Raw genomic sequence first — 24,806 nt, forward strand, 5'->3', positions numbered from 1 at the left:
GGTGAATTACAATGGAGGACTGTTGGGTGTGACCCTTAAAGTCTAAATATCTTTCTATATTATATCTATCTATCTATATCTCTATAGACAAAATTTGCACTGACAGGTTTCCTTACGGAGACTGAACAGGTCAAAGGATAATCTAGATGCAGTGAATGACTTAGAGCAAGCCTGATGTGGTTCCAGCCTAGTCTACTACAAGCACGACGCCATTGCTTATTAAAACAGCTGACCAACAATCTCTTCATCAGTGTCCGGTCCGTGCGCCCCACAAGCCTCAGTGTTGTTCTTATCCTCCAACACTAGCGGGGGGGGGGGGGGGGGGGCACATGTTGCCTCTCCCCAAGGTCACGTGGTGGTATATTGACATCCATTTTCACTGGTACAATGCACTGTCAAAGGGTGTCGTTACATGGAACCTCATCTGGGCTCCCTCTGAGGGGGCCTTGGCGGACGCCTCAGTAAGATAACAGTGGCCTCCTTGTGTCAAAAGCACATGCACGTACTTCAAAACGACTTCAAAACTAAAAGCGGTTGACAACGTGTAATTTGGTGTGGCAGGGTAATCACTAGGATGAGACTCTCTGGCAGAAGAATGGCGTCTTGGTAGGTAACAAAAAGATTGGATGGTATGATGGTGTTAATGTGTACATTTGTGTAAATGTGTGGGAAACGTAACTGAGAATCAGTCAGACAAGGATCTCTGAGATGCTCCATGTTTAAGGTAGACTCGTCCTGTCACAAATGCGGTTTGTTAATAGTCAAGTAATTGTTATTAGATGCGGTCCGTTATCGGTTCTGATTGCCCGATCGGCCAGAGATTGTGAAGTTCAAACAGAGGATTGCACTCCAGTTGTGCTCTACAACAGAGAGTGGGAAGGTAAACAGGTTATCTTAAGAGGTTCTTGAAGAGGTTGGTTGTAGCCATTGGAACGGTGGGAAGTGGATGAATGCATATTGGATTTTGTAGACGTCTGGGGTAATAGAGGTAATATGATGGGTTTTTTTTGTCCAGCCAAGCATTTATTAAACAGGATATTTTCTGGAAATTAACACTCACTGACAAACAAATGGCTCTATAAACATTCTATCCATTTCTGCTGTGCATTTGGGATTTTGTTGCAAAAGCAACACTGAACACGCACATTCACGGAACATATCAACTGCAGCAGTAATTCAATCGCCCAAGACGGAATAGTAGTCAATAAACAGTAGGGTTGCAAAATTCTGTGAATTTTCAAAATTGGAAACTTTCCATGGGAATTAATAGGAATTTATGGGAATTAACGGGAATTTAGCAAATTGAAGGTTGGCTCTTAACATGGGACTTAAATATAGTTTGGGAAAATATATTTTAGCATTATCTTGACTAACACAACCAGATTTCATGCAAGTAAACTTGAATATCTATGCTATTCCTCAATCACGCTAGCACACTGCTTACTGCAGGGCTATTGAGACCACGCCCCCTACATGCACTGTGCATTCCTCAATCACATGTGCACTGATGACTTCTAGAACCCTGGACCACACTTTTGAGCCCAGAGCATATTAAACTCAAAATTCATGTTTTTGTTCTTCAATGAAAGAATTAAATAATTAGAACTTGTTAAAGTTCTACTTTCAAATAAATCTGCTAAAATCAAGTTTTTATAGTGTTATTTTGCAGGGCGTGCCTACTTATAACAAAAAAAATTGGATATGATACAGTTTGATTCAATTACCCTAAATTCCTAGTTAATTCCCATAATTTTCAGATTTTTAATATTTCCAAAATTCCCAAGCTTAACTTCCCGTGGTAATTTACTGGAAAGTTTCCGGAAATTTAACCGGACATTTTCCACCCCTTTGCAACCCTAATAAACAGCCATACCCGACACGCCTTTTTGCAAGAAAAATGTAAACAAAAGCTTCAGTTGAAGGAGATGAGAAAGGAGACAAATTGACTGTTCATAAATCAGACATTTTCCCATGACATGTCAGACACAGCAATCCATCTTGGAGGCTGAAAAGGAAGGATCCAGCCAACGAAATAACACGAGACGCACGTCTTTGCACATGGATTAACAAAATAGCAGTCAGGCTGCTTTGCAGGAGTAAAGCCTAAAGCCCAAATCACACGGCCATGTCGGGACAGATGCAAAATTATGTTTTGGGATTTCCACGTCCAAGACAGACCAGGTCCAATAGGAAGTGAGCCAAAAAGATATTATACCGCTACATTAGTGCATCATGTGCTCTGCTTGAAAAACAAAAACGAATTACATTCTTATTAATTTTTTGGGCAGCGCAACAAATATAAACCAAATGTGTGCTCTGTGTGCTCAGGGCTTCAATGGAAGTTGGGCTTAATTTGGTTGCTGAAATTAAGCGACACTGTGGGCATTCGCACAGCGCCGTAGTGTCCGTACAGGTGATCAAGGCAATTGCCCTAGAGCAGCACTTTGGCAAGGGCTGCAAAACGTGGGCCAATCAGGGGACTACTATTAAAAAGTTTAATGTGCCCATCACTCTGCACCTCCCTCTACCGCCTCCCGCCCGCGGCTCTCATGAGCTACTCAATGAGAGCAGGCTGTAGCCAGTGCCGGTGCGTCCACAGAGGCGCACTAGGCCACACTTTGGCAAGGGCTGGCAAAATGTGTGGCAACCTGGGGAAGAGGGCTTCAAAAATAAACGTGACAATCCCACTGCACCTGCGCTGCTGACATTCTTCAAGAATGCATGGCACTGGCAATAGACCTGACACACGGCAGAGACGTTGATGGGCAAGAACCTTTTGCAGAGTAGACAGCTTTGAGTAGACGTCTAGCAGCTGAACTAAACCACTCGATGGCACAAGTTCAGCTGTGATAATGGGATGGGATCAGTTTTTCCCAATGCTTTTACAGCATTATAAACGCTTCTCACATTCCCCTGTTTCAGTAGCTTGAGGAGAAAGCACTTTTTCAAGGGGAAAAGCAATGAAAAAAACGCCATACGCAGTACAATGAATACCGATCTTTCTGCAAGATACAGTCGTCAAATTCAAAATAGTGTGATAAAAATGCAGCTCAGTCTAGGTGTTTATTGCATACCCACGTATACGAGAACCACTCCTTTTTACAGGGGCTGACACTTGTCACAGACACTGAAACATGTTAAAGCACTCCATCACTAGGAATCTAACACAGGCCCTCTAATTTGCCCCGTTGAAGATGTGTGGAAAACAACAATAAGTCTGTTTTTAGTTTGGTTTCTTTGCTTTAACGCCAATTCACAGTTACACCTGCCACCGTATTTTACTCAAAATAAGACTCAATCTTCCTCGGTACATGCTTAAAGTTTGCCCTGGAACATTTTCAAAGGTACACATTTTCATTGTCTTTCACCCAAACAACCAACAATACACAGACACAGAGAGAGAAAGAGAGAGAGAGAGAGACACACACACACACACACACACACACACACACACTCCAGAGTACTGACCGTGTGAAGAGCTCGGCCAGCTGCTGGTGTCCTTTCCTCCGGGCCAGGCTGGCGGGGGTGTCTCCCTGGGCGTCCCGCTGCCTCAGCGCCTCTCTAGCCGCCGGCTGCCGGAGCAGGAACAACGCCACCCTCCTCAGGCCACGGCTGGCCGCAAAGTGGAGCAAGGCTGACCACCGACGGCCCCCCCACTGGGAGACATCTGGATGGGGGGGGGGGAGTAGGAGGAGAGGAGCAGAACGGGGGAGTCATGAGGGATGTCGAGCCAAAGAGCAAGTGCAGATACAGGACGGCCACAAATCACGAAGGGAGGCTTGGTGTTGTGTGTTCTTTTGTATGCGCACGTCACAGTTTTAGTACATTAGTATACAAAAAAAGTGCACAGTTCAGTCTGGTACAGAGGCAGTGTACTACTAGAGGAACATAGATTAGAGGACCGGTTATCAGGTCAAACAAATGTAACCGCTGTAGACAGCTAGGGGACAAAGAACAAGGGAGAGATAAGCATATCTCACCTTTTCTATATGTGCCACAGAGACTTTACCTCTCTCTCCCCCAAGAGGCAGTGTATGAGCGCCTACTAAGGGACTAAGCCGACAGAGAGTACTTTCTCCCCTCTTCACGTGTACAGCCTAGCCTACGGTACGATGGACACCGTATTCGTACCACTGTTCAATCGCATCAACGTACATAGACATGTGTCTGGATATAGAAAATTCACATGAAGCACACCGTAATAACAGAACGGGCTATACTTATGCTTCTTAAATACAGTTTGTCGTGTGCAACGGGAGACAAAAAAATAATCCTGCAAGGGGGTTTGTTGCGGGGCAGTGTGTGAAAGAGTTGATCATGATAATCACGTTAGCCCTGTGGTCTGTCATTGTAAGCCACTATCCCATAATGCTAATTATTTACGAGTGTCAAACTAGTCATTTAAGAGGCGGTCACGGCGAGTGAGCGAGAGAGCGATTTAGTCTAGAACAGCCTTCCTCCTCCTCCTCTTGGCCCACAACGGAACATATTCAACTGCTCAATAGGAGGATGTAACTAACGCAATGACTTTCAAACTATGAAATCATTGCAAAATGAGTGACATCTATCAGATACAGCAGTCACAAAAGGACCAGGTTTTTATGCAATCCTTTCCTTACTCTTTAAAGGACAAGAGGAAAAGGGCTATAACTGTATCACTGTGTTCGTAACATTTTACAATGCTAACCTTTCTTCTCCCACACACTCTCCAACATCTGGTGTGACCAGATATGTCCAACCAAAGGGACGAAGAAGAAGTGCAAATTAACTGTCCCATTATGACCATACAGACTTTTACAGATCCTTTCAAACAAGTAGCTGTCTGTGCAGTGACACCATCTATTTCTGCATAAACGGCTATTCCCTCAAGATACTATTCGTCCTGCCACCAGGGACTTTGAGCTCAAAGTTCTTGGAAATTGCACTTCGGTTTCAAATCTTTTGTGGTCGAAAAGGGGAAATGAGGGGAAATAGTCAAATAGAATATTACAGAAGTGAGGTGGTGGGGAGAGGATAGAAAGAAAACACGAATACAGGAGGTCAGACGGAGGAACACACCCACAGACTCACGCACAAACAAAGACAGACACACATGAGGAGCATAAGCAGATTCAAGAGTTCGTCAAGGATCACAGAGAACCTTTATTCCCTTCATGGCAACAGTCTGCATGTCGGCCACAAACTGACTTGTGTCTGGTGGAGATGAGACGTGAACTGACATCGGGTGCATGAGATGTGAGGTAAAAGTGTGCCTGGAGATTTGTACCGGCGATTGCACGAGTCCTGAGACAAACAACCAAGACTTAATAAAAGATAAAACTCTAGCCATTTAATATTCAATTATTAATATGTGTATGTGGGTCAAAGGAATACGGTGTTTTCTTGTTTGTGTATTTTCATCCTACTTCCTATTTTCTCTCACGTCGTTTTTTTATTTTACTTCCTCATTTAAATAGATGAGCCTACATTACTATACAGAACGACGTTTCTTTCAATACAAATGACCATCCATTTAGCATGCTAGCTGGCCTGCCAGCCAATATCCACGACCATCCTCCTCCAGTTGACCACACAAACAGAGCAGGAGCCCTGGAGCCAAACCAGGAACCGAGCAAGAACGTTTGTATTTAGTGTAGTTGACCTAACCTTCCCTGACTGTACAGGATGCCTGGATGGAAACCACGGAATAGGGGCGGGGAAGCAACAAGACGGAGAGAAGCCTTATGGCGGCCACCGAACGAGAGAAAGGGGCTCCGTCGGGATCATTACAGCGAGAGGCTCGACAGGAAATAGGCCTGAACGGGCCGGTGCCTCGCTAACGTGCCAAGCCTCCATGTTACATAAAACAGAGAACGAAGGATGAAAGCCAGTGTAGCATGATAATCACCTATGCGGTTCTCTGGACCCGTCATGTTCTCACCCAGCGGGTCCACGGGCTCCGCGGCGTGCGTGAGCCCGCCTGCGCACGTGCGCGTGTGCGTCTCCGTGTCTACGCCCGTTTCCATGTGGGCGACTACGAGTTTGTCCAGGTTCGCCTCGACGCTTGTATACGTGGGTTCAATGGCAAGCGCTTCAGCGGGCGCGCCGGTGCCGAGCCCTTGCCGGGGTTTTTCCGCACGGGGGCGGGGCAAGGTGAGGTGTCTCAGGGCCAGCGCAAGACTCTGGTCCAGCCGCTCGCATTCTTTGAGGGGAACCTGATGAGCAGAGGTAGACATGGTAACGGAGGAACTGGTAATCAACAATGGTAATCACAATAAACCAGTCACACAGGATAGATGAGCAGCTTAGACTGAATATTGGACCTGCACCAATGCATTTTCGTATCCCTTAAGAGTCATCATGGGATAGAAACGTTGTAGGTTGGGTAAAAAGAAATTTAAATAGCAAATCTGTATTTCTGGATAGGATAAAGGATAAAGAAAGGAGTCCACTGAAGACTAATTAGAATGTGCGTTTGTGTTCAGTGAAGTTGTATTTGACTTAAGTGTGAGGGTTTGACTTGTTTCCACTAGTCAAACCCTCACCTGCTGGTCATCCAATAGCATCACCCCCTGCGGTGCCCCGTTGTTGAGCAGGAAGTGGGCCATATGCAGGGCAAGGTCCTGAAACATTACACAAGGGAAAGGTGATATTTTGTTAAAACATTCAACGTGGTCACCTGGCATTCAGAAGTCAATTTCTAAAAAAAGTGAATGAACTTTTGAAGTTATTACATCCTCATTACTAATAGACCCGTTTAACAGAGATGTCACTCGTAGGATAAACATAGGTGCCATACAACTCATTATGGGTTTGCTCCTTTTATGTGTCACAGGTCCTGCTTTAGCAGTAGATCAACTTCATCTTCACTAGCTTAGTCTACTACCCACGCACTGGTACGTTAAAGGGCCACTGTGAATAGGGTTGTTTTTATCAATATGCATATTACATGCATCCTTTATACATATCGTTCACGTTGCACAGAGGAAACCCACCTGTACATAGCAGAAGTGTTGCTGTGCCCGGGGGTCCACCTGTCCGTCGGGCCGCACCAGACAAAGCGTCACCACGACCTGCTCACACACATCGTGAGCTGGGAAAGGAAAAGATATAGAAAGATGAGGAGATCCGATAGAAGAGGAACGACCACAGTTGGCTGCGTTGCCAAATCTCAGCAGTATATTCAAGGATCAGTCAGTGGCCGGGCTGCGGCTACACAGGCACGAACCGCGAGCTAACTGTCTCGCGGTTCGTGCCTGCTAACTGTCTGCCTCCATTTCGAAAATGGGTCAATGCTAATCTAAACTAACAATAATATAACTCAAGTATGGTGTCTGTGTTATTAAAACTGAATCAACCCCAAATCTTTATAATTAATGCAGAATAACCATTATTTATAATTAATAGAGGTCAATTACATATTTTAAGGCAATTTCAAACATTCTAGGAATAAAGCACTTCTGTAGTGTAGAAATCTCCAACATCTACATTTTTCTAGGTAAATATTTTCAAACAACAATTTTTCCCTTATCTAAAGAAATTACCTTTTTGGACTTCAACAGCTTACATGGATTTCAAAGATTTTTGGAGAATGTTATTTTTATTAATAAGCATGCCACACACACACACACACACACACACACACACACACACACACACACACACACACACACACACACACACACACACACACACACACACACACACACACACACACACACACTCACACTCACATCCAGAGAAAAGGCAAGCACGTGTTCTGACCAACGCTGTCACAAGCTGTAAATGTTTACATCTCTCCATCTACTTAATCCATTACCGAGGAATGTGTCAGAACTTCAAACGGCAGCGGTTCGGCTGTTAAAACACCCAGTCGAGCAGAAACGTTCTGCTCTGCGAGGGTTCAAGGGGCTTAACAGGGCTACGGTGGAAGGCCTGGGTCTGTGGCCAGCCAACCAGCAACTCCAGGGTCCCGGGTGTCAAAAAGAAAACCACTTCCCGTCCCTTGTGCTAGGGCCTCTGTCTGAAACCCACTTTGTGGATTTGTTGGAAGGTAGTTCCCCCAACTCCTTAAGGGAAGCCACTTAACATTGAAAATAGATTGCAAATTGTGTGCGTGTCTGTGTATATATATGTGTGTGTGTGTGTGTGTCTGTGTCTGTGTCTGTGTCTGTGTCTGTGTGTGTGTGTGTGTGTGTGTGTTACCTGGGCATACGGCCTGTAGAGTCTCATTGCTAACTTGCAGCGTCGTGGTGAGATGGCGCTGGGTGGAGCCCGAGAACAGGAGGTAGAACGACTTGTCCCCGCCGCCGTCCCCGCTCTTTGCATCGTGCCCAGGCCCGCATGCCTCTTCCTCCTCCAGGCACACCGTCAACACGCACTCCCCCTGGTAGAGACGGACAGAGAAAAGGTTCATTATTCACCCACTATCAACATCCTGGCTTTTGCCCCCTAGCTAGCAAAAGCCCAGACGATGCTTCAACAAAACACACACACACACACACACAGTCTTTCTTCAATGTGTGGGTGTGAGTGACTGACGTGTGCGTAGTCGTTCCTGAAGGAAAAGTGTGTAGGTGTGTTCGCATGTGTATGCGTTTGTGTGATTGTTTGTGTGTTGGTGTGAGTGTTTGTGTGTGTGTGTTGGGGGGGGAGTGGGGGTATACTTTGAATGAAGGCTTTGACCAATAAGAAAAGAATAAATATTGTCCAGAGTCACGCATTCAGTGGGGCTACATCTAACCGTGTCGTTAGTCACAAAAGTCATCTTCTGATGACAGAACCACATTTCCCCCTCACTCTGCCTCTATGACAGCGGTGGCTTTGTGAGGATCGGAGCATCAAAGGTTATCTCTTCATCGCTGTCCCACAGACTGCACAGTTTTGTGGCCTGAGGCGGCGGCAGTGCCCATACTACTTAGCCACGTAGCATTGCTAAAGGCTTTTACAGCACTGGTTTCATTGTGTGCTTCGAGAGACATGAATGTAATGCAAGAGCTGGAGAGGGGGGCCTCTTGCAATCACACACGCGCACACACACACACACACACACACACACGCACACGCACACGCTGAGTCACTAGCTAGCATAAATGATAAAAGGGTTAGCGCAAATCTAGCATGGCTAACACTGATTGACAGCAAAACTGAGGAGAGCACAAAGTCCCGGAGCTAAACTGTTTAGCCAAGTTTGGGGTCAACAGCGTAATGAAATACGACACTGTCGGAGTCGCAGAGGATCTTCTCATAGTCAGACTCTTGTCATCCAACCAACCAAAAAATGCAAAAAAAAAATGCATAAAAATAGAACGGACCGTTTCAGTTTCATTTTATTTATGCAAAGAAAATAACTGACAGTTTGTTTATCGAGCCCAGTAACTAAAAACAGACTTCAGCTTTTGGCTTTGTCAATGTGGTGCTACTTCAATCGGATGGTGCTGCTCCATGGCGGACAACGTCTTATTACACATTTGTTATTATTAGCACAATCATCTCAAACTACACATACCCGGGTGTCTGTCTGTCTGTCTGTCTGTCTGTCTGTTTATGTGTGTGTGTGTTTCATTATGCATGTGTGTTTCAATGCGTGTTTGTGTCCATGTGGGTGCACATGCCTGCGTGTGCACGTGCGTGCGTGCGTGTGCACGCGTGCGTGGTGGCATTACAGACCACTGCATTGAGTCACCGTCATGAGCAATTGGTTGGCATATCGATGCTGGTTTACTCACTCTGCCCATGCATTGCCTCTAATTGTCCTCTCCCTTCAGTCCTCCAGAGGACTCCGCCCTGTGTACCGGGCTGCCATGGCTGAAGTCAAAGTGAATCATGTGTCCCTGGCTGCAGACTAATTCAGTCATCTAACTGGTTGTGCATGTGGCATTTATTGGTTGATATTATTAAGTTCTGGATGACAACTTATGCACATTTCCTTTTTTATATTAACGTTTTCCATTTCCATTTGTACTACAGGGACAGTTACATGTTTCCGTTGCTATTACTTTTGGAATGTTATTTTTTTCACGCAATTGTCATTGTTCATTGACTTAGAGTCTTTGCCAATTTTATCTGGGAAAATACATTTGGCCAGCGTGTACTTGTGTGTGTGCATGTGTGTGCGTCTGTGGCCAACAAATGTAGGCCATTGCGTTTCCGTTTCCTTACATTTTCTATTCTTGACTGCTGACAAGCAAACATGTCATAAAGAGATCATCTCTCGCTCCCCTCTAGTGGGTTAATTCAAAATAACAGTTGAATGTATGTCTTGGTTGATTATGTACAGATGTTTGTCTGGTGAGCCTTAGAGCATTTAAGGTCAATGTAGGCTAATAACTGAAGCAGCCCATGCTGCTGTTCAGCTCAGCTTGCTAGTAGTAATGCTTTAATTGACTATGACGCAATTCAGTTATGCTCCGGCTTTGACTAGAATGCTACACAGTGATGTGTCACAGGGGTGGGATGGGAAGTATCCACCGCACCCAAAATAGGCAGGTCGCGTAAATTTCATGTGACCAAAACAGCCGTTTTTAATGAGTGGTTCAAAGGCACCACAAATATGCCATCATGCTCCGCCAGGCACCGTGTCTACATTCAAAGAACCTAATAGAAAAATAAATGAGTTTGATACAATTGTCGCATTAGCCAATATCAATAATAATCAATAATCATTCATTCAATGTCCTTTTTCAATAAAATTCCTTCCCTCGATGTGGCATTATGGATAGTTTTCGCTGAAAGTTCTCAAGCAACGGCTTCACCCATTACGCAAATGGATGTAGTAAAAGACAGAAAAGTAACAAAACAAAACATTTCAATTTAAAGGGAAGATACTTACATAAAGTGGAGCTTGTTGTGGATTCAGTTTCATGGCTCTGGATACTGCAACAAAGAAATTAAAAGAGCAACATTACCACCAAAATTTTTTGTATTTCCCCTTCAATTGTAGGTGATGAAAACATGTACAAGCATAAGTAATGCAGGAAATCCATTCATTGAATTCATTTTTACCAATAACTACTCTTATAATATCGAAACAGGGCAGACATTTGTACAAATACAGGAGACCGAGCCATAATTAACCCCAGCCCTAGCCATGACCTCAAATTACATTTCCTCTCTACAAAAACATAAAAAACGAGCGCAACAGAAAACAGGAAAGCGCTCAGCGCATAAAACAAGAAGATACACATATAGCCAATGAGGCGGGACCTCTAACCCGTGGTGGGAACCTTCTAACCATGAGTCTGGGTGGGGAGAACAATGTATGCCAATGAATCCTTCACTGGATATAGAATCTCAAAACAACATGCTGAAGCAACCCTGGGAGACTGGGCATCTGATGTGCATAAATAACCAGCGTGTCGAAGCAGCCCTGATGGGGCACTGACGTCCTAATAAGGGAGATGTCACGGAGGAGGTGATCAAGGGTGAAGAGCCGAGCTGTTCCCCGTGCTGTGATGTGGCTGCTCTATTCACAGCTGGCCAAAGGAAGTGGAGGAAACAGAAGCGGGATCTTTAAATACGTGGTTGGGCCTGGACGTTTTGACCACTCAACGTACACATGTGTATCCGCATAGACAGACACGATCATAAGGAACTATGCGTTTGAGTTCACATACTACCTATACATATGAAGGCCTAAAAGGCTTCAGCCAAACTGCAAAGGATGGCCCATGGACACCACCCACACACTAATGTGTGTAGATTTTGCATTATAAAATGAAAAAGGTCAGATGATTGCAAATATTTGCAATCATTGCACGCATCACCTGAGACCATTTCTGCGCACATCTGCTTGCTTGTGCATCACTTGGAACAGCACAGTGGTACGTGAACCATGGAGCCGTGCAAACCAAACGCTGAGTGTATCTTGTTGTTGTGTTGCAGCCACTAAGTGTGACCAGACACAAATTCCCCCATGCTGAGGCTCGCACAGACATACATAAACAATTTTTTTGGCAGCCTGCGACTAAGGTTATCTTGCGAGTATGCAACACGTGCACAGATAGGCAAATGACTCCTGTTCATGTGTCATGTCCTGTGCAGCCAAGAAATCATTTCCATGGATCCTGCTACCATATTCCTTACAATTAATAATAAAGTAGAAATGTACCTCCCTACCTTGACATTTAATTGCTGATTTAGTGCTATTGTGGGTTTTAACAATAATATAAATTCCGTTATGCATAATCACGGTCCTCACACCTTTTTGATAGCCTTTTCCACTTGCATATTAAAGAGTACATAATTATTGTTTGTATTTCCATGCTTAGAGATCTGTACAGACCCTGTATATTCACGTCTTAAGCTCTTACAGGAAGACCACATCAGTCTAGTTTAGCTTTGGCAGAGATATACAAGCCACGTAAAGGAATTGCCCGATAGAGACCAATGAAGAAGATAAAGGCAAGGCGGGCCAGGAAGATACAAAAGATGGTGTACAACAACAATTAGCAAGGGACAATGAGTGGTTCAGCGTTTCTTTTATCCCCCAATCTTCTGGTCCGTCTGTCCATTTGTCTGTAGAGATAATCCCCCACCCACTGTGAGCCTGTCTGTATACGAATGTGTGTGTGTGTGCATCTCGGCCACGGATCACCCCACTTACCACCATGGGTTCCATGTTAAATCAATCTCTTTAGCAGGGGCCACTTGCTCTGGGGGGACCCCCTGGATGGACCCAATGGGAGACGGCAAGGGCTTGCCTGCTTTCAGAGTGCACGGCAACAATGGCACAGCCAGTTAATGGCTCTTCTTTGTATTTCATGTCCCATTTATTTTGCGTCACACTCGTTTCAAATTGACCTTGGTTCAACCTAAAGCTGAGCCCTGTAGTAAGTCGAGTTCTGTACCTTACTTCCTCATGTCTATTGACATTTTGACATCCTTGAGGTTACCCTAACACGTCTGGTAATCAATGCCGGTTTCCTCTATTCTACCAAGTGCAAGGGTGCCAGACCTCAAATCCACAAGGTGTCCACTTTATAGTGACACTTATGCCTATAAGGGCCTCGCTAAAACTGATGCCATCTGAATGGATGTAAAAAGCTAGAAAGAGATTCTTATACTTTTCGACCATATTCTACCCTGGTATGATTTACAGTGTTCTCAGCAGTGTGCTTTTATTCCACAAGAAGATGCTAACAACTAGTCAAGCCTGCCACTGCGGCCACCAGTACTTCACCTCCCTGCACTCAGTCCATGCCTCATAACAAATGGTCGGCCAACACGAGCAGATGGATGATTTACTTCCTCACCCTCCACGGTGAAGTAAATCACTGTGTCTTAGAGAAATGTTAAGTGTCTCTTAAACATGCTCATCCGTGTCACTGGAAGGGAATTTTCCCCCTCTTTGGATGACGTCAGTATGTTGTAGTTTACGTAGCGGCTACTTCAAAAGCCACTTTTCCCAGATCATGTATTTACAATTGTTACGGTAAAAATAGAACAACTATTTGATCATGCAATAGTTTTTAGGAAATAAATCTGGGGGATATCTTTTCTCAGTCGGGTGTGTCTGTCTGATATGCTAGCAAACGTGGGAGCAAGCACACATCGAACAAGGGATCAGAAGATCTCGCCCACTGAGTCAGAGTGAGTAAGAGCATGTCTGTTCCATTGATGACATTCCCAGGAAGTGTGAGTGTTTCACTCTAGGATGGACTTTCTAGTGCACCATGGGAATCCTTTGAACCCAGATCCAATCGTCCATAACAAGGCGTCAAATGTCAAGGGTTCAAATAACCAAAATATGCACATGAGAACAACCAACGCCTCTGGTAGCTAGTCTTCAATCTAGTCTTCGATGCTGATACATAAACCTTATTTACAGCAGCTTATAATTTATTGATCTAATGTGCCAATACATTATGTCACAAATGAATGCCATGTGACCTTAAGCCCACTAACGAGCATGAACAAATAACTGGTAGATATTCTGTGGCTACTTTGGGGTTCCGTTTTCTTGCTTTTTTGTCAGTTTGTCCATCTATTTGTGCATTGTCTTTTATTGACTGCTGTATCTCCAACTCTGCATTTAATCCTTTCTTATGTAGCCAATCACCTACATTTGGAAAATGACGCTTTAACGTAGTACATACCAAAAAGACATGGCATTGTAAAATGAATCATGAAAGCTAACCGGAGCCCATCGGACCTTAGGAACATATAGTCAAGCTGGCCTGGACAGGCAGATAGGGAGACAGAGAGCGAAGTTAAACAGAAATAGCTTTAACACCTCAGCTTCTAAATCTGGAGTCGCCTGTGAAGAGGCCCATACCAACTGTCTGTGTGTGTGTGTGTGTGTGTGTGTGTGTGTGTGTGTGTGTGTGTGTGTGTGTGTGTGTGTGTGTGTGTGTGTGTGTAAAGACATGAGGGACAAGTTAGTTTGGGGACAGAGGAGAGAGGAAAGGAAAGGGGAGAAGTGATGGAGGGCTCAGTGAGGAGGGAAGCCAGAAGATGGGATGGCACCAGAAGAGATGTAGGACAACTCATTTAAACATAAACCTTTAACTCCTGTCCGATACTTTCGTTTGAATAAAATTAAGTCCATCCAGCAGCGTTATATGGAAAATATTTGAAGTTTATGAAATATCTGGAGTACTGGAACACGTCATATGCTTTACATTTGGAATACAATTGAAATTCAAACAAAAATGTGACATTGTATTAGGTGTGTCCTTACTTTTGACACACATCCAGCTAAAACAGGACACAAGCATCAAAACAAAACAAATGAGAGATTTCATTACAACGGACTGTAAGTGGGAGTAGTGCAGTAGTGGGCTTTCATAGTGGTGGGAGTACCTGCTGTGTAATGACTAGGCCCCCTTTTCAAAGCGGATCAGGCAGAGGGGGTTCAGTAGCTAGATTTGCTGGTCCTTGTGCCACACCAGTGAACCAAGCAAAGGTTTCTGCCGTAACAAAAAATGAATAAAACCGTCTGCAGCCATGAGGAAATGAGGGCCCAGGGCCCACTGTCTCTCTCTCCACATCCACAAAGCAGATGGGATGACTACCACACATGGAAACAAAATGGCCAGGGCCAAACTTGCACGCAGTGTGTATACACTTGTGCATAAGCATGATGGTATTGTACCACCAGCGCAACTATGCCTGTGTGTGTGTGTGTGTGTGTGTGTGTGTGTGTGTGTGTGTGTGTGTGTGTGTGTGTGTGTGTGTGTGTGTGTGTGTGTGTGTGTGTGTGTGTGTGTGTGTGTGTGTGTGTGTGCGCGTGTGTCTGTACAAGTGCACATCTGCGTCCAAAAAGCGAAGCTAGCGCAAAGACATCTAAAGTGGCACGATAAAATGCCGGCCCACTTGAGATAGCACTTGCCAATGGCCACACTGAGAGACTGATTCTTAAGATAGCCCAGTGAAGAAAGACACTGCAGAGAAGAGGAGAGCAGTGACGTTGTCAGCCTCTAGCATACAACCTCCCAGAGAGATACAGGTTAAATGTTAAGAAGAAACACAAAGCAAAGTTAGGCCTACTCCAAACGTAGAATGTCTTAGGCCTAAGTAAAAACACGAAACTCCTTTATTCAATGTTGAAAGTACAGACTCATAAGGCTGCGGTCAGAGAAGCAGAGAATGGGTGCGGGGGGGCTATGTTTCCACAACTTGTTGTAATTATGTGTTATACAACTTAATGCTGACATCGGCTGTTCCTCTATCCTGAAAACTACACCAAAAGCTTGGGAGACTAACTCAGCTGGCCAGAAGATATGTCTGGAATGGGAGGAATGGGAGAGGCAAGGGGGAAGAAAAAGTGTGTGGAGGGGGTTGGGGGGAGAACAGGGAAAATAAGGGAGAATAAGACAGAAGGGAACAGAGAGAAAGGTAAAAAAAAAAAATAGGGGAAAATAGAAAACAGATCATTGCTACGGTCTAAATTCTACAGAAGCTGCTCAGACAGACAGAGAGATAGAGAGAGAGAGAGAGTCTGACAGAGATAGACAGAAAGAGGCAGACAGAGAGGGAAAACAGATTGTTCTATAAATGGCTGCTGTAAGGACAATTGAGGTAATGCACGAAACACTTTCAATGCGAAAAAGCTGCATGTGAATGAGCTTCTTCAGTTATGTAAAGGAGAGCCACTGTTGATGAAAAGCCTGTTCTTCATTCCGCCTCATCAATGGCAGTTAGGCCTATGATATTATATGCATCCACCCTTGCTCTGCAGAAGCCAAATTGTAAGCCCTTCATTCTCTGCTGATACTAAAGTGCATGCAACAACATGCTACCAAGAGCAGTTCAAATGGATCAAAGTAAAAACAAATGTCATTTTCTTTGGCCACTAACGACTATCTTATGTTATGCAACATGCTGTTTTAATTAAATACACAGAAATAGATGGAAATATTTTATCTGGTCTATTTTTAAACTGAGTACATTTTGCAATGGCTTGTTCTGTTACTTAATGAGCTAATATCCTCTGATATGGCTTAAATGGTGTGGTCCATTCAGAATGTCTGGGATAAAGACATTCTACGCTGGAGTATGCTTTGCATCGAGCCTAACCCACCCGTCTCTGGGCCAGGGGCAGTCATTGTGATTTTTACCGCTGTCAGAATTGGTTTGCTAGCGGACAATGGAGACATAATCTCCCCCCTGACACCTTTCTCACTCACCCTCTCACTTTTGCTGGTGCAGAGGGGGGTGGGGGTTATACAATTTTATGGATTAGCAAAACTTTCTTACAAAACTACAAAATAAAATGCTTGCTTTAACTACGGTAAAGTTATGCCAACGGGGAAAAATAACTTATTATGGCTTCTTAAATAATTTATTGAATAATGGTTTGAGGTAACATCATCCTATAGAGTTTAAAATGGTGTGGTCAATTTGAAAAAAAGTGATGTTATTAAAACTTTAAGGGCGTCTATTTGTTTGAACTGTATGTCTAGAGTGATTGACAGGCTCATGAACAGCAATCTGAAGAGGCCATAAACTTCAGTAGTGCAGCTGTGAAGAGACTGAGATTTTTAAACCGAGTACATTTTGCAATGACGTGTTCTGTTATTTAATGTTTCACAAGCAAATCTGTTGTAAAGAGTTTTATTCTTCAAGGTAAGTGCTTATAAACACTGCAGTACTCCTGCAGTCACTACATCCAAGAAATTGCTATTAGCAAGAGTCATGTCGCAGACATTGCCATTTCCTATTTAAGGGTATATTGCTTGTACTTATCAACAAATGGAGAGTACAACAGAGCAACCGAAAAAAAGAGAAATATTCTGACCTGGATACACACCAAATATGCCAATTATTTGCCACAATTTAAGGATGCCCCAGCGATCCTTAAGTAACGCATGAGGCAAGTAAATTCATAGAGCACACCCATATCTTCCGAATATGACCGTTTTTCTAAAACCACATGTACAGGTGCTGCACGTTCAATTTAATTATTTTTTCCTTCCTGTTTCACCTTCCTGTTTTTTTTATGTTGCCATATTAACACCAACATATCTTACCCACAATCGTAAAAAAAAGATAATTCGGGGTAAAAAGTAGTCCCTGAACACTAGGACATTAGTGAGAGACCCTCCCGTTTGTTTTCAACCATTAACGCCCCCAGGGGGCACTTATCTCCACACCTGCCACATTTGGTCAGGCTGGAAGAAAAGCCTTTTAGGTACAAGCCTTAAAGGGGAGACCAAGATAAAAGACGATGATAACATGTGCTTTGGTGTTTGCGGTTCCTGTGGTCTAACTCTATTGCCAGACAAGTGACCACTGGAAACAGAACATGTTCCCCGAGCATCTACCGTCTTTCACATACACAAAACTAAATGTTGAACTTCAACCATGATAGCCATGACCACTGGCAAAGGAATGACTAAAACCCTGCCCTTTTTTAATGGCCAAACCTGCCCAACTTGCACCTCCTGCCTACCACTGCCTCTGTGAAACTCAATTAAGGTTTAGGAAAAACGTATGTGTGTGTGCTTATGGCTTGGTCAACCTTCAACCAGCGGGCAAACAAAGGTTAAAAGATAAAAAAAAAAAAAAGAGTGCAAAGTTTATTACCTTATAAAGACTGGTGGTGTACACGGTAAAAAAAAAAAGGACAAGAATGCTGTTATCTAAGAACTCAAGAAAGCTTGTTATCACTGCCCCCTTATTCTTCATAGAGGCCTGTTTGCACAGACAGGAAACGTCTAAAAATCGATATTTGTGTTACTCTGTATTCAGCAATTAATTATTTACACTGGTAAGAGTTTAGGGAGTGGGGTCAGTACAGTACAGACTGCAGTCACAGCAAAATGGTATTTTTCTCTTCATCTCTCTTGCTCAAATGGGTAAATAAAACAGGATGTGCTCTCAGAATCTAGTCCACACAAAGCAGAGTAAATAAAGTCAAATTGAAAATGCCATATATTGATTATAAGGAGACGCGTGCGTATCTACCGAGTGTACAATGGGTGCGTACCCATTGTACGTAATGCAAATAATGTAATCATTATTTGCATCAAAGGTCCAGTGTGTAGAATTTAGTGGCATCTAGCAGAACAGACTTATAAAGGGTCAGCATTTACTGTTAACCATATGGTTACGAGACCCTACTTTTCATCTGCCCCAGTAAAAACAAATAATTATATATACACATATAGTTTCTCCCCAAACAAACAATGTTGTTATCAGGGCGAAGAGTAATCCCCATTTACATTCTAAAAATTTTAAATTGGTTAGAAAAATGTTTTATTGGAATAACGCTGCAAAAAGCCCAAACTACAATATCACAGGTAAGTGCTTTGTAGAGGAAGTCTGTGGCTTTTGGATTCCCCTTTAGGTGGATCCGAAACGGTTTGACATTTATAGCCGAGCTTCAATGTATAACAGGTCGCACACCAGACGAGCACTGATGTGTCGCGTCGGGCAGTGTCGCGAGGTAGAAAGGACAACACAGTTTTCGGTCATGTGTTGTGTATTAAAGGATGTTTGGTGAAGGTTTTTGAGCAATGTTGGATGTTATAGAGCATAGGGTGAGTGCTCTCACTGGAAACTTAAGTTGCAGTTATGGCAATAAAAAGGTGGTTTCTATCTATTTAAATGAATGTACATAGATGGATGGTATGTGAAATACCACATGCCAATACAGGGAGGTCCAACAAATTTGTTAGGGTGCCAACTCTAAATAAGTTGAAAAAAGTGGGTGGCAAACATGCCAACAGTAGAAAATGTCTTGAGCCCTACGACGCATTTGTATCTTAGGAAGTGTACTTTATTCTGTTTGTGGTAGTGATAACAAAAAAAATGCTGAAATTCAAGGGCCCAGCTACTATCCTCGCAGGGCTGATCACTTGAGAAATGTGGTGTCATTTAAAGCGTGTAAGCTGATGTGATTCAGATGCATGATTCCCCTTTCAGGGAGAGAGTGAGAGAGAGTGAGAGTGAGAGTGAGAGAGAGAGAGAGAGAGAGAGAGAGAGAGAGAGAGAGAGAGACAACAAGAGACGGTAATCTAGTCACTCGACTTGAAGAGCAAAGGAGTGTTTAAAAGTAGATAATAATACGGCAGACTGTCATAGCATCATCCCAGTGGGAGGTGACTAATCACCAAAAGCATCTGATGACGGCGCAGCTTGCCCAGTAAACAGTCACCGCTATTATACATAATTGCCTGTTGGCAATGTTGGCACTGCATGTTGGCTTCACAATATGTAATGACGTTTTCCATCGCCAGACCACAGCGGCGAGGCAACCATAACACTACCGAAAATCTGTAGATCAGTAGATCCAGTTCGTGTCTAAATCTATAACCCCACCCAAGATGAAGCAAAGCCACACCCAGCCAACAGCACATGCTGTAACCAGGGCCCTCCAACCACAGGAATTGAGATGAGTGCAGAAATGTACAGGCACATATATGTACACATTCACTTATAGACGGACACAGTGACTTATCTCCCCCTCAGCCTGCCTCTGAGTTAAAGTGAAACAAAAGTGGTTAATTAGAAAATACCACAAAACAGGAAAAGAAAACGTCAAGAATAATGTTGCAGTCCATTTCAAAGGGCAACGGGGTTAAAGCTTACTACATATGTCTCCATGGAGCACTGGTCCTGGTCAACGTAATGAGGGGAATGGAACTGGGGACAGCTCGAACATACTGAAGAGTAACTTTAAGGGATGCAAGATACCACAATTGAATAGCCTGCTTGCAACTTGCAGAGGTCACAAGAAAGCCCTGCGTGCGAAGATGAAGTGCAAAGATATAGATCCTGTGCAAATACATGTGTGCTTGAGTAGGCGCAAGTGCTATCACAGTGCAACACTGCCCTTAATAAAGGCTGCTCAAACACTTTTCATTGAGGGCTATTGTGCATGGGAATTTTCAATCCCAAGTATGATCACTTCGGCCAACCACAGTAGAGATTGGTGAGATAATCAATGCAGCAGTGTGTGATTCCCCGGATCGCCAAGAGGGGAGAACAAAAGCCTTATTTTCTACACTTCCTCTGCACTCTACTGGTTCTCTCGCTCAAAAACCGATGCTCAGCTGTCTGGGCCACTTCCTGTTCGTGATCCTCTACGTGAAGGCCACGCTGCACGGAGCAATGCACGAAACCAACAAACCGCAGAGAAATGACAGATTCACATTGAATAGCAGCGACATGAGCAGATTCTACAAAGGGGACGAACAATAATAAAGAATTCCCTACGGTGCCTATGACCCGGCGGGCCAAGAACTGAGAAGCTATTAAGTACCCTGGAGGTACACTGGCTGTCAGGGACAGTTTACAGCAGTAGCCAATGGGATGCCATGTCACATGCATTTGCGTGCCTCAAATAATCTCCTGCATTGTAAACCAGTTGTTGGCCTGGTCTCCAGTGCAATGCCAAGGACACACCCGACCGACATGGGACAAAACCTGACATTCACAACTTCTTTCACTGTAATGCACTGCTGAACTTTGGTATCAGTGCACATGCAAAAGAAGGATAAGTAATATGAATAAAAGTTTAAAACAGGCAAGAATAAATGTGAATAATAACATCCTCTGAACCCGAAAATATAGAATATAGAGAACACATAAAAGCGACCAAAGGGAAGAAACTACCAATATTAAGAAATAAATTAATAGAATACAATTTAAATACAGAGCGCTTCTGTGTTGCTGTGGGAGAACAACAGTAGCAGCTTATCTACTATTCATGGGCAGTGTAAGTACGTGTCAGCTGGAAACATCAGAGAGCAGAGCAACAGCTGAACACAAGAGTGCACAACCTGCTAAAGCAAGACAGGACAACCACCTTTCTCTGGTGGGGGCAGGGGGGGGGGAGAATGCATGCATGTTGGGGAGAAAAACCCAAGAAACTGAGCTAAGCTCTTGGAAGTCAAGAAACTGGGACAGTGAGAGAGAGAGCAGGCAAGAGAGAGATAGAAAACATGACTCAACACTAAAACATCCAACAGTGGCTAGCCTTTGCATACCACCACCAATGCTGTGTGTGTGTGTGTGTGTGTGTGTGTGTGTGTGTGTGTGTGTGTGTGTGTGTGTGTGTGTGTGTGTGTGTGTGTGTGTGTGTGTGTGTGTGTGTGTGTGTGTGTGTGTGTGTGTGTGTGTGTGTGTGTAAGGGAGCGAGATCGTACGAGCAATGTCTGTGTGCTATTATGCCTAATAGCAAGGGGATAAAGAATGTGTGGTAGATAGAAAGCTATAAAAAAAAACGAACATTGCGTGTCCTATCTGTATTGCTCCCACTGTCTCCATGGTGGCGTTACTGTTTTAGTCTTTTATGGACTTTAGAGCAGGACATGGATCCATCTTAACAACATCATGCTCCTGCCCATTGGATGCGCCCTTCTCAGGCTCTTTAAAGCCATAAGGACACTCCAAATAATGCGTTCTAACTAAGCACATCATGGGCCATGATAAATAAAGACTTCACTGGAAATAGTGAGAAGATAATGTTTGTTATGCTACATGTGTGTGACCATGTTGGCTTTGCTTGGTCGCAAAGCCTCAAGGCAGTTCTTCAAAGGTGAGAAACAATCAATCCACACAGCAAATAATAATTTGTAGTATAGTATTATCCTTTACAGCTTTATGTGCTGTGGCCTGTATGTATTCGGCCAGCACATTGACATACTATAGCAAGTGTCCAATACGGGCTAATTTGTCAGATTGTATCTTTCTGACTGAAGTCATAGGACATTGAATAATTGGTGCAGTCAAGTATATTATTTGACTCCTCGTCATACAGAGTAACCTGTGGGCTGGCTGATTGGCTGAAAACATTTCAAACTCGAAAAACTGGAAGGATTAGGAGGTATGAAAACCATAATCAAAAGAAGCTTAAGAAATGTCATGTATTCAATTTCCCTCTGAATCTCTCATTGGGCTACTCCACTACATTGAAAAATAAAACATGATGCATTGATCTTTGAAAATGAATTTGAGGTCACAATTATTTGAATTCAGTTTTGTGTCATCAATGTCAGCTAAAAACGTTTGAAAGGTTATGAGAAATCATCAGTCCAACTATGAATATTACACTGTAGTAGATGATACATTCTGGATCTATCTGTTCCCATGACTGTCTGGGGGCACCCATGAGCGCAAATGTGCCCGTCAATAGACGGGTAGAGATTGGCACATTTTTCTGTCATTATAAACAACGATTTGATGGTTACAAGAAGGTACCCTAATGCAACTAAACACTACTCAGACAATGGGACATTGGGGAAAGGTTTAAACCATGTTTAAAACCATGTGGCTGGGGACAACCGTAATATGCCTGGGTACAACCACAACTTTAGTGCCCAACTTGTGGCACCAACACGGGAATTCTGTGATAAGGCATTATTAAGGACGCTCTGAGGTGAATAAGGTGAATAGGGTAGTAAGTAGCATGCATGGACTAAATACATGGGGTTCTCGTTTTCAACGTAGAGAGCCTATTAACTTGCTACTTCCAGTGTTGTTCAACGCTCCTATTTTCTGTTGCTTTGTTGAGGTCCAAAACCTTGTTTTGGGATTGGGGTTCAAAATGTGACCAACAGATTCCTCTAACAGATCACATCATCTTGTATGACAGATAATAATATTTAGTCTGAAAGGGGCTCAGATTTCACAAGACGAATGAGGTGGACAACATATATAGATCATGCCAGACATTTGATCAGGATGTTGAGAAAACATTGAGAGTGTTGCCAACATTCATGTGGTCCAGAAGTAGGACTGTAGACCTATATCCGTAAAAACACTTTTTTGCATTGTGCCACCAAGAGGCTAATAAAGCTTGGTATCGTCTGTTTTCACAACAATTATTGACGCACTAAGGGCTCCATGTTGCTCAAGTAATCGTTGCCATATTATCTCCTCTGTGTGGCAAAACAATGAAGAAAAAGTGAATATAACTTGCCGATTTTACAGTTCACGGCTGTCGACTGCGGTTTGAAGTCGAAACGGTGCTTTGAAACTAGAATAGATAAAAGCCCCTCTCTCAGTCTAGATGGGGTCTGCGCCCGTATGGTATTCCTCATTTGTAACCAAGCTCACTCCGTCCATTTCAGAAACGCGTGTGACAAAAGGTATTTTCAAGCGAGACTTCAAAACAATAAGAAGGCATATTCGAAACAAACAAAAAACTATTCAGAAGACAGACCCATTCCAGCCTAATGGGATGCCGGGCTTCTTTTGATCACAACGCCGTGACGAAAATGTCATGCATGTAGTGAGCCACATTGTGAGCGCCGCGCCAGGAGTCTATTGGGGTGAGCAGAGTGGGGAAATCCTACGTTTTTAGCCTGTCTGGGAAGAGTCCCTGAAGCGAGAGCCTTAGAAGCTATAACTAATTTTTTGGGGAGACGTTTAGTGTATTGGTTTACCTTGTATCGTGGAGGTCTACAGCGTGCACTCTTCTTCTCGATGCATTCCTCTTGTCCCTCTTGAACGCCTGTTGACGTTAGAGCGTCCTACCTTTTCGCATTTGACTCCTCTCTGAAACGGCATAACATCTAGAAAAAAGCTTGTACCTACATCGAAAAAGTATACGCTTTCTCTGAGATATCTTATTTCCGAAATGGAACCATTGGAGCGGTTGACGAGAAGATAATTTGCTAACTGCAAGCGACCACTTGTTACATGCGAAAAAGTAATGTCTTGTCCCACGGGCATGCGATGCCTGAAATGAGGGGGCGGGCTTTTGGGGAATAGGAATACTTTGATTTGTCCTCCGGCACCTCTATCTCCCTTTGTGAAAGGTCGAACAGCCTGTCAATCACGTGAATGTTTAGTAAGTGGGTTTTTTGGTTTAGTTAGTTGTTTAAAGTACAAAAATCAATGCCAATCAAAACAATGATCTAAATATCCTAACAACTGTTAGCATTTACTGTCAGTTTGAAAATATATATGGGGATTTAATCACATTCCGAATAAATATAATTTCTAAAATGGAACTGTTTGACAACATTGGCTCTTTACTAAAGAGTGTATAGTTTATTTTATCAGTATAGGCAGAGATGTAGTTGGTATGCAGTTCCCTGACATGTAGTTCCCTTTATTTGTGTGTGTTTTAATTATGAACAATGAAAAAGGCTGCCCTCTTGTGTAAGGAACAGAAATGTGCATTAGAGCAACATATTACAGTTTTTCTCAGCCGCTTTGGTACATTTCTCAGATCAGAATTGAAATTCTCAAAACTACCTGCCCAATCTTCACACCATTGTGTCACCATGTTTTCACAAAAAAAGCAGTTTCTCATTTATTTGCACAAGTTGCAATTGCTTTGGTACATTCATGCAAATGATTATGTACAATTCTCTGCTCTTTCCTACATTATCAATTGCTTATGTCATGTTGATCAAAATGTATTATACTGG

General features: G+C 43.4%; 1 protein-coding gene across 6 annotated transcripts in view; it reads right to left on the reverse strand.

The window, feature by feature from the left end:
- Positions 1 to 24,084, reverse strand: part of LOC307080462 (A-kinase anchor protein 13-like) — an 80,080-nt gene extending 55,996 nt beyond the window's left edge. For all 6 annotated transcript variants that reach the window (XM_079743164.1, XM_079743160.1, XM_079743161.1 and 3 more), the window contains exons 1-7: positions 23,814 to 24,084; positions 10,811 to 10,854; positions 8,185 to 8,365; positions 6,975 to 7,072; positions 6,525 to 6,602; positions 5,888 to 6,194; positions 3,469 to 3,667 (exon numbers count right to left, since the gene is read on the reverse strand). In XM_079743164.1, the coding sequence (XP_079599290.1) occupies positions 3,469 to 3,667; positions 5,888 to 6,194; positions 6,525 to 6,602; positions 6,975 to 7,072; positions 8,185 to 8,365; positions 10,811 to 10,843 (896 nt within the window). In that variant the 5' untranslated portion in view covers positions 10,844 to 10,854; positions 23,814 to 24,084. The remainder of the gene's footprint in view (positions 1 to 3,468; positions 3,668 to 5,887; positions 6,195 to 6,524; positions 6,603 to 6,974; positions 7,073 to 8,184; positions 8,366 to 10,810; positions 10,855 to 23,813) is intronic.
- Between the last annotated feature and the right edge of the window lie 722 nt (positions 24,085 to 24,806).

This window comes from Pollachius pollachius (genome assembly GCF_949987615.1).
Source record: "Pollachius pollachius genome assembly, chromosome: 9".
Classification (NCBI taxonomy): Eukaryota; Metazoa; Chordata; class Actinopteri; order Gadiformes; family Gadidae; genus Pollachius; species Pollachius pollachius.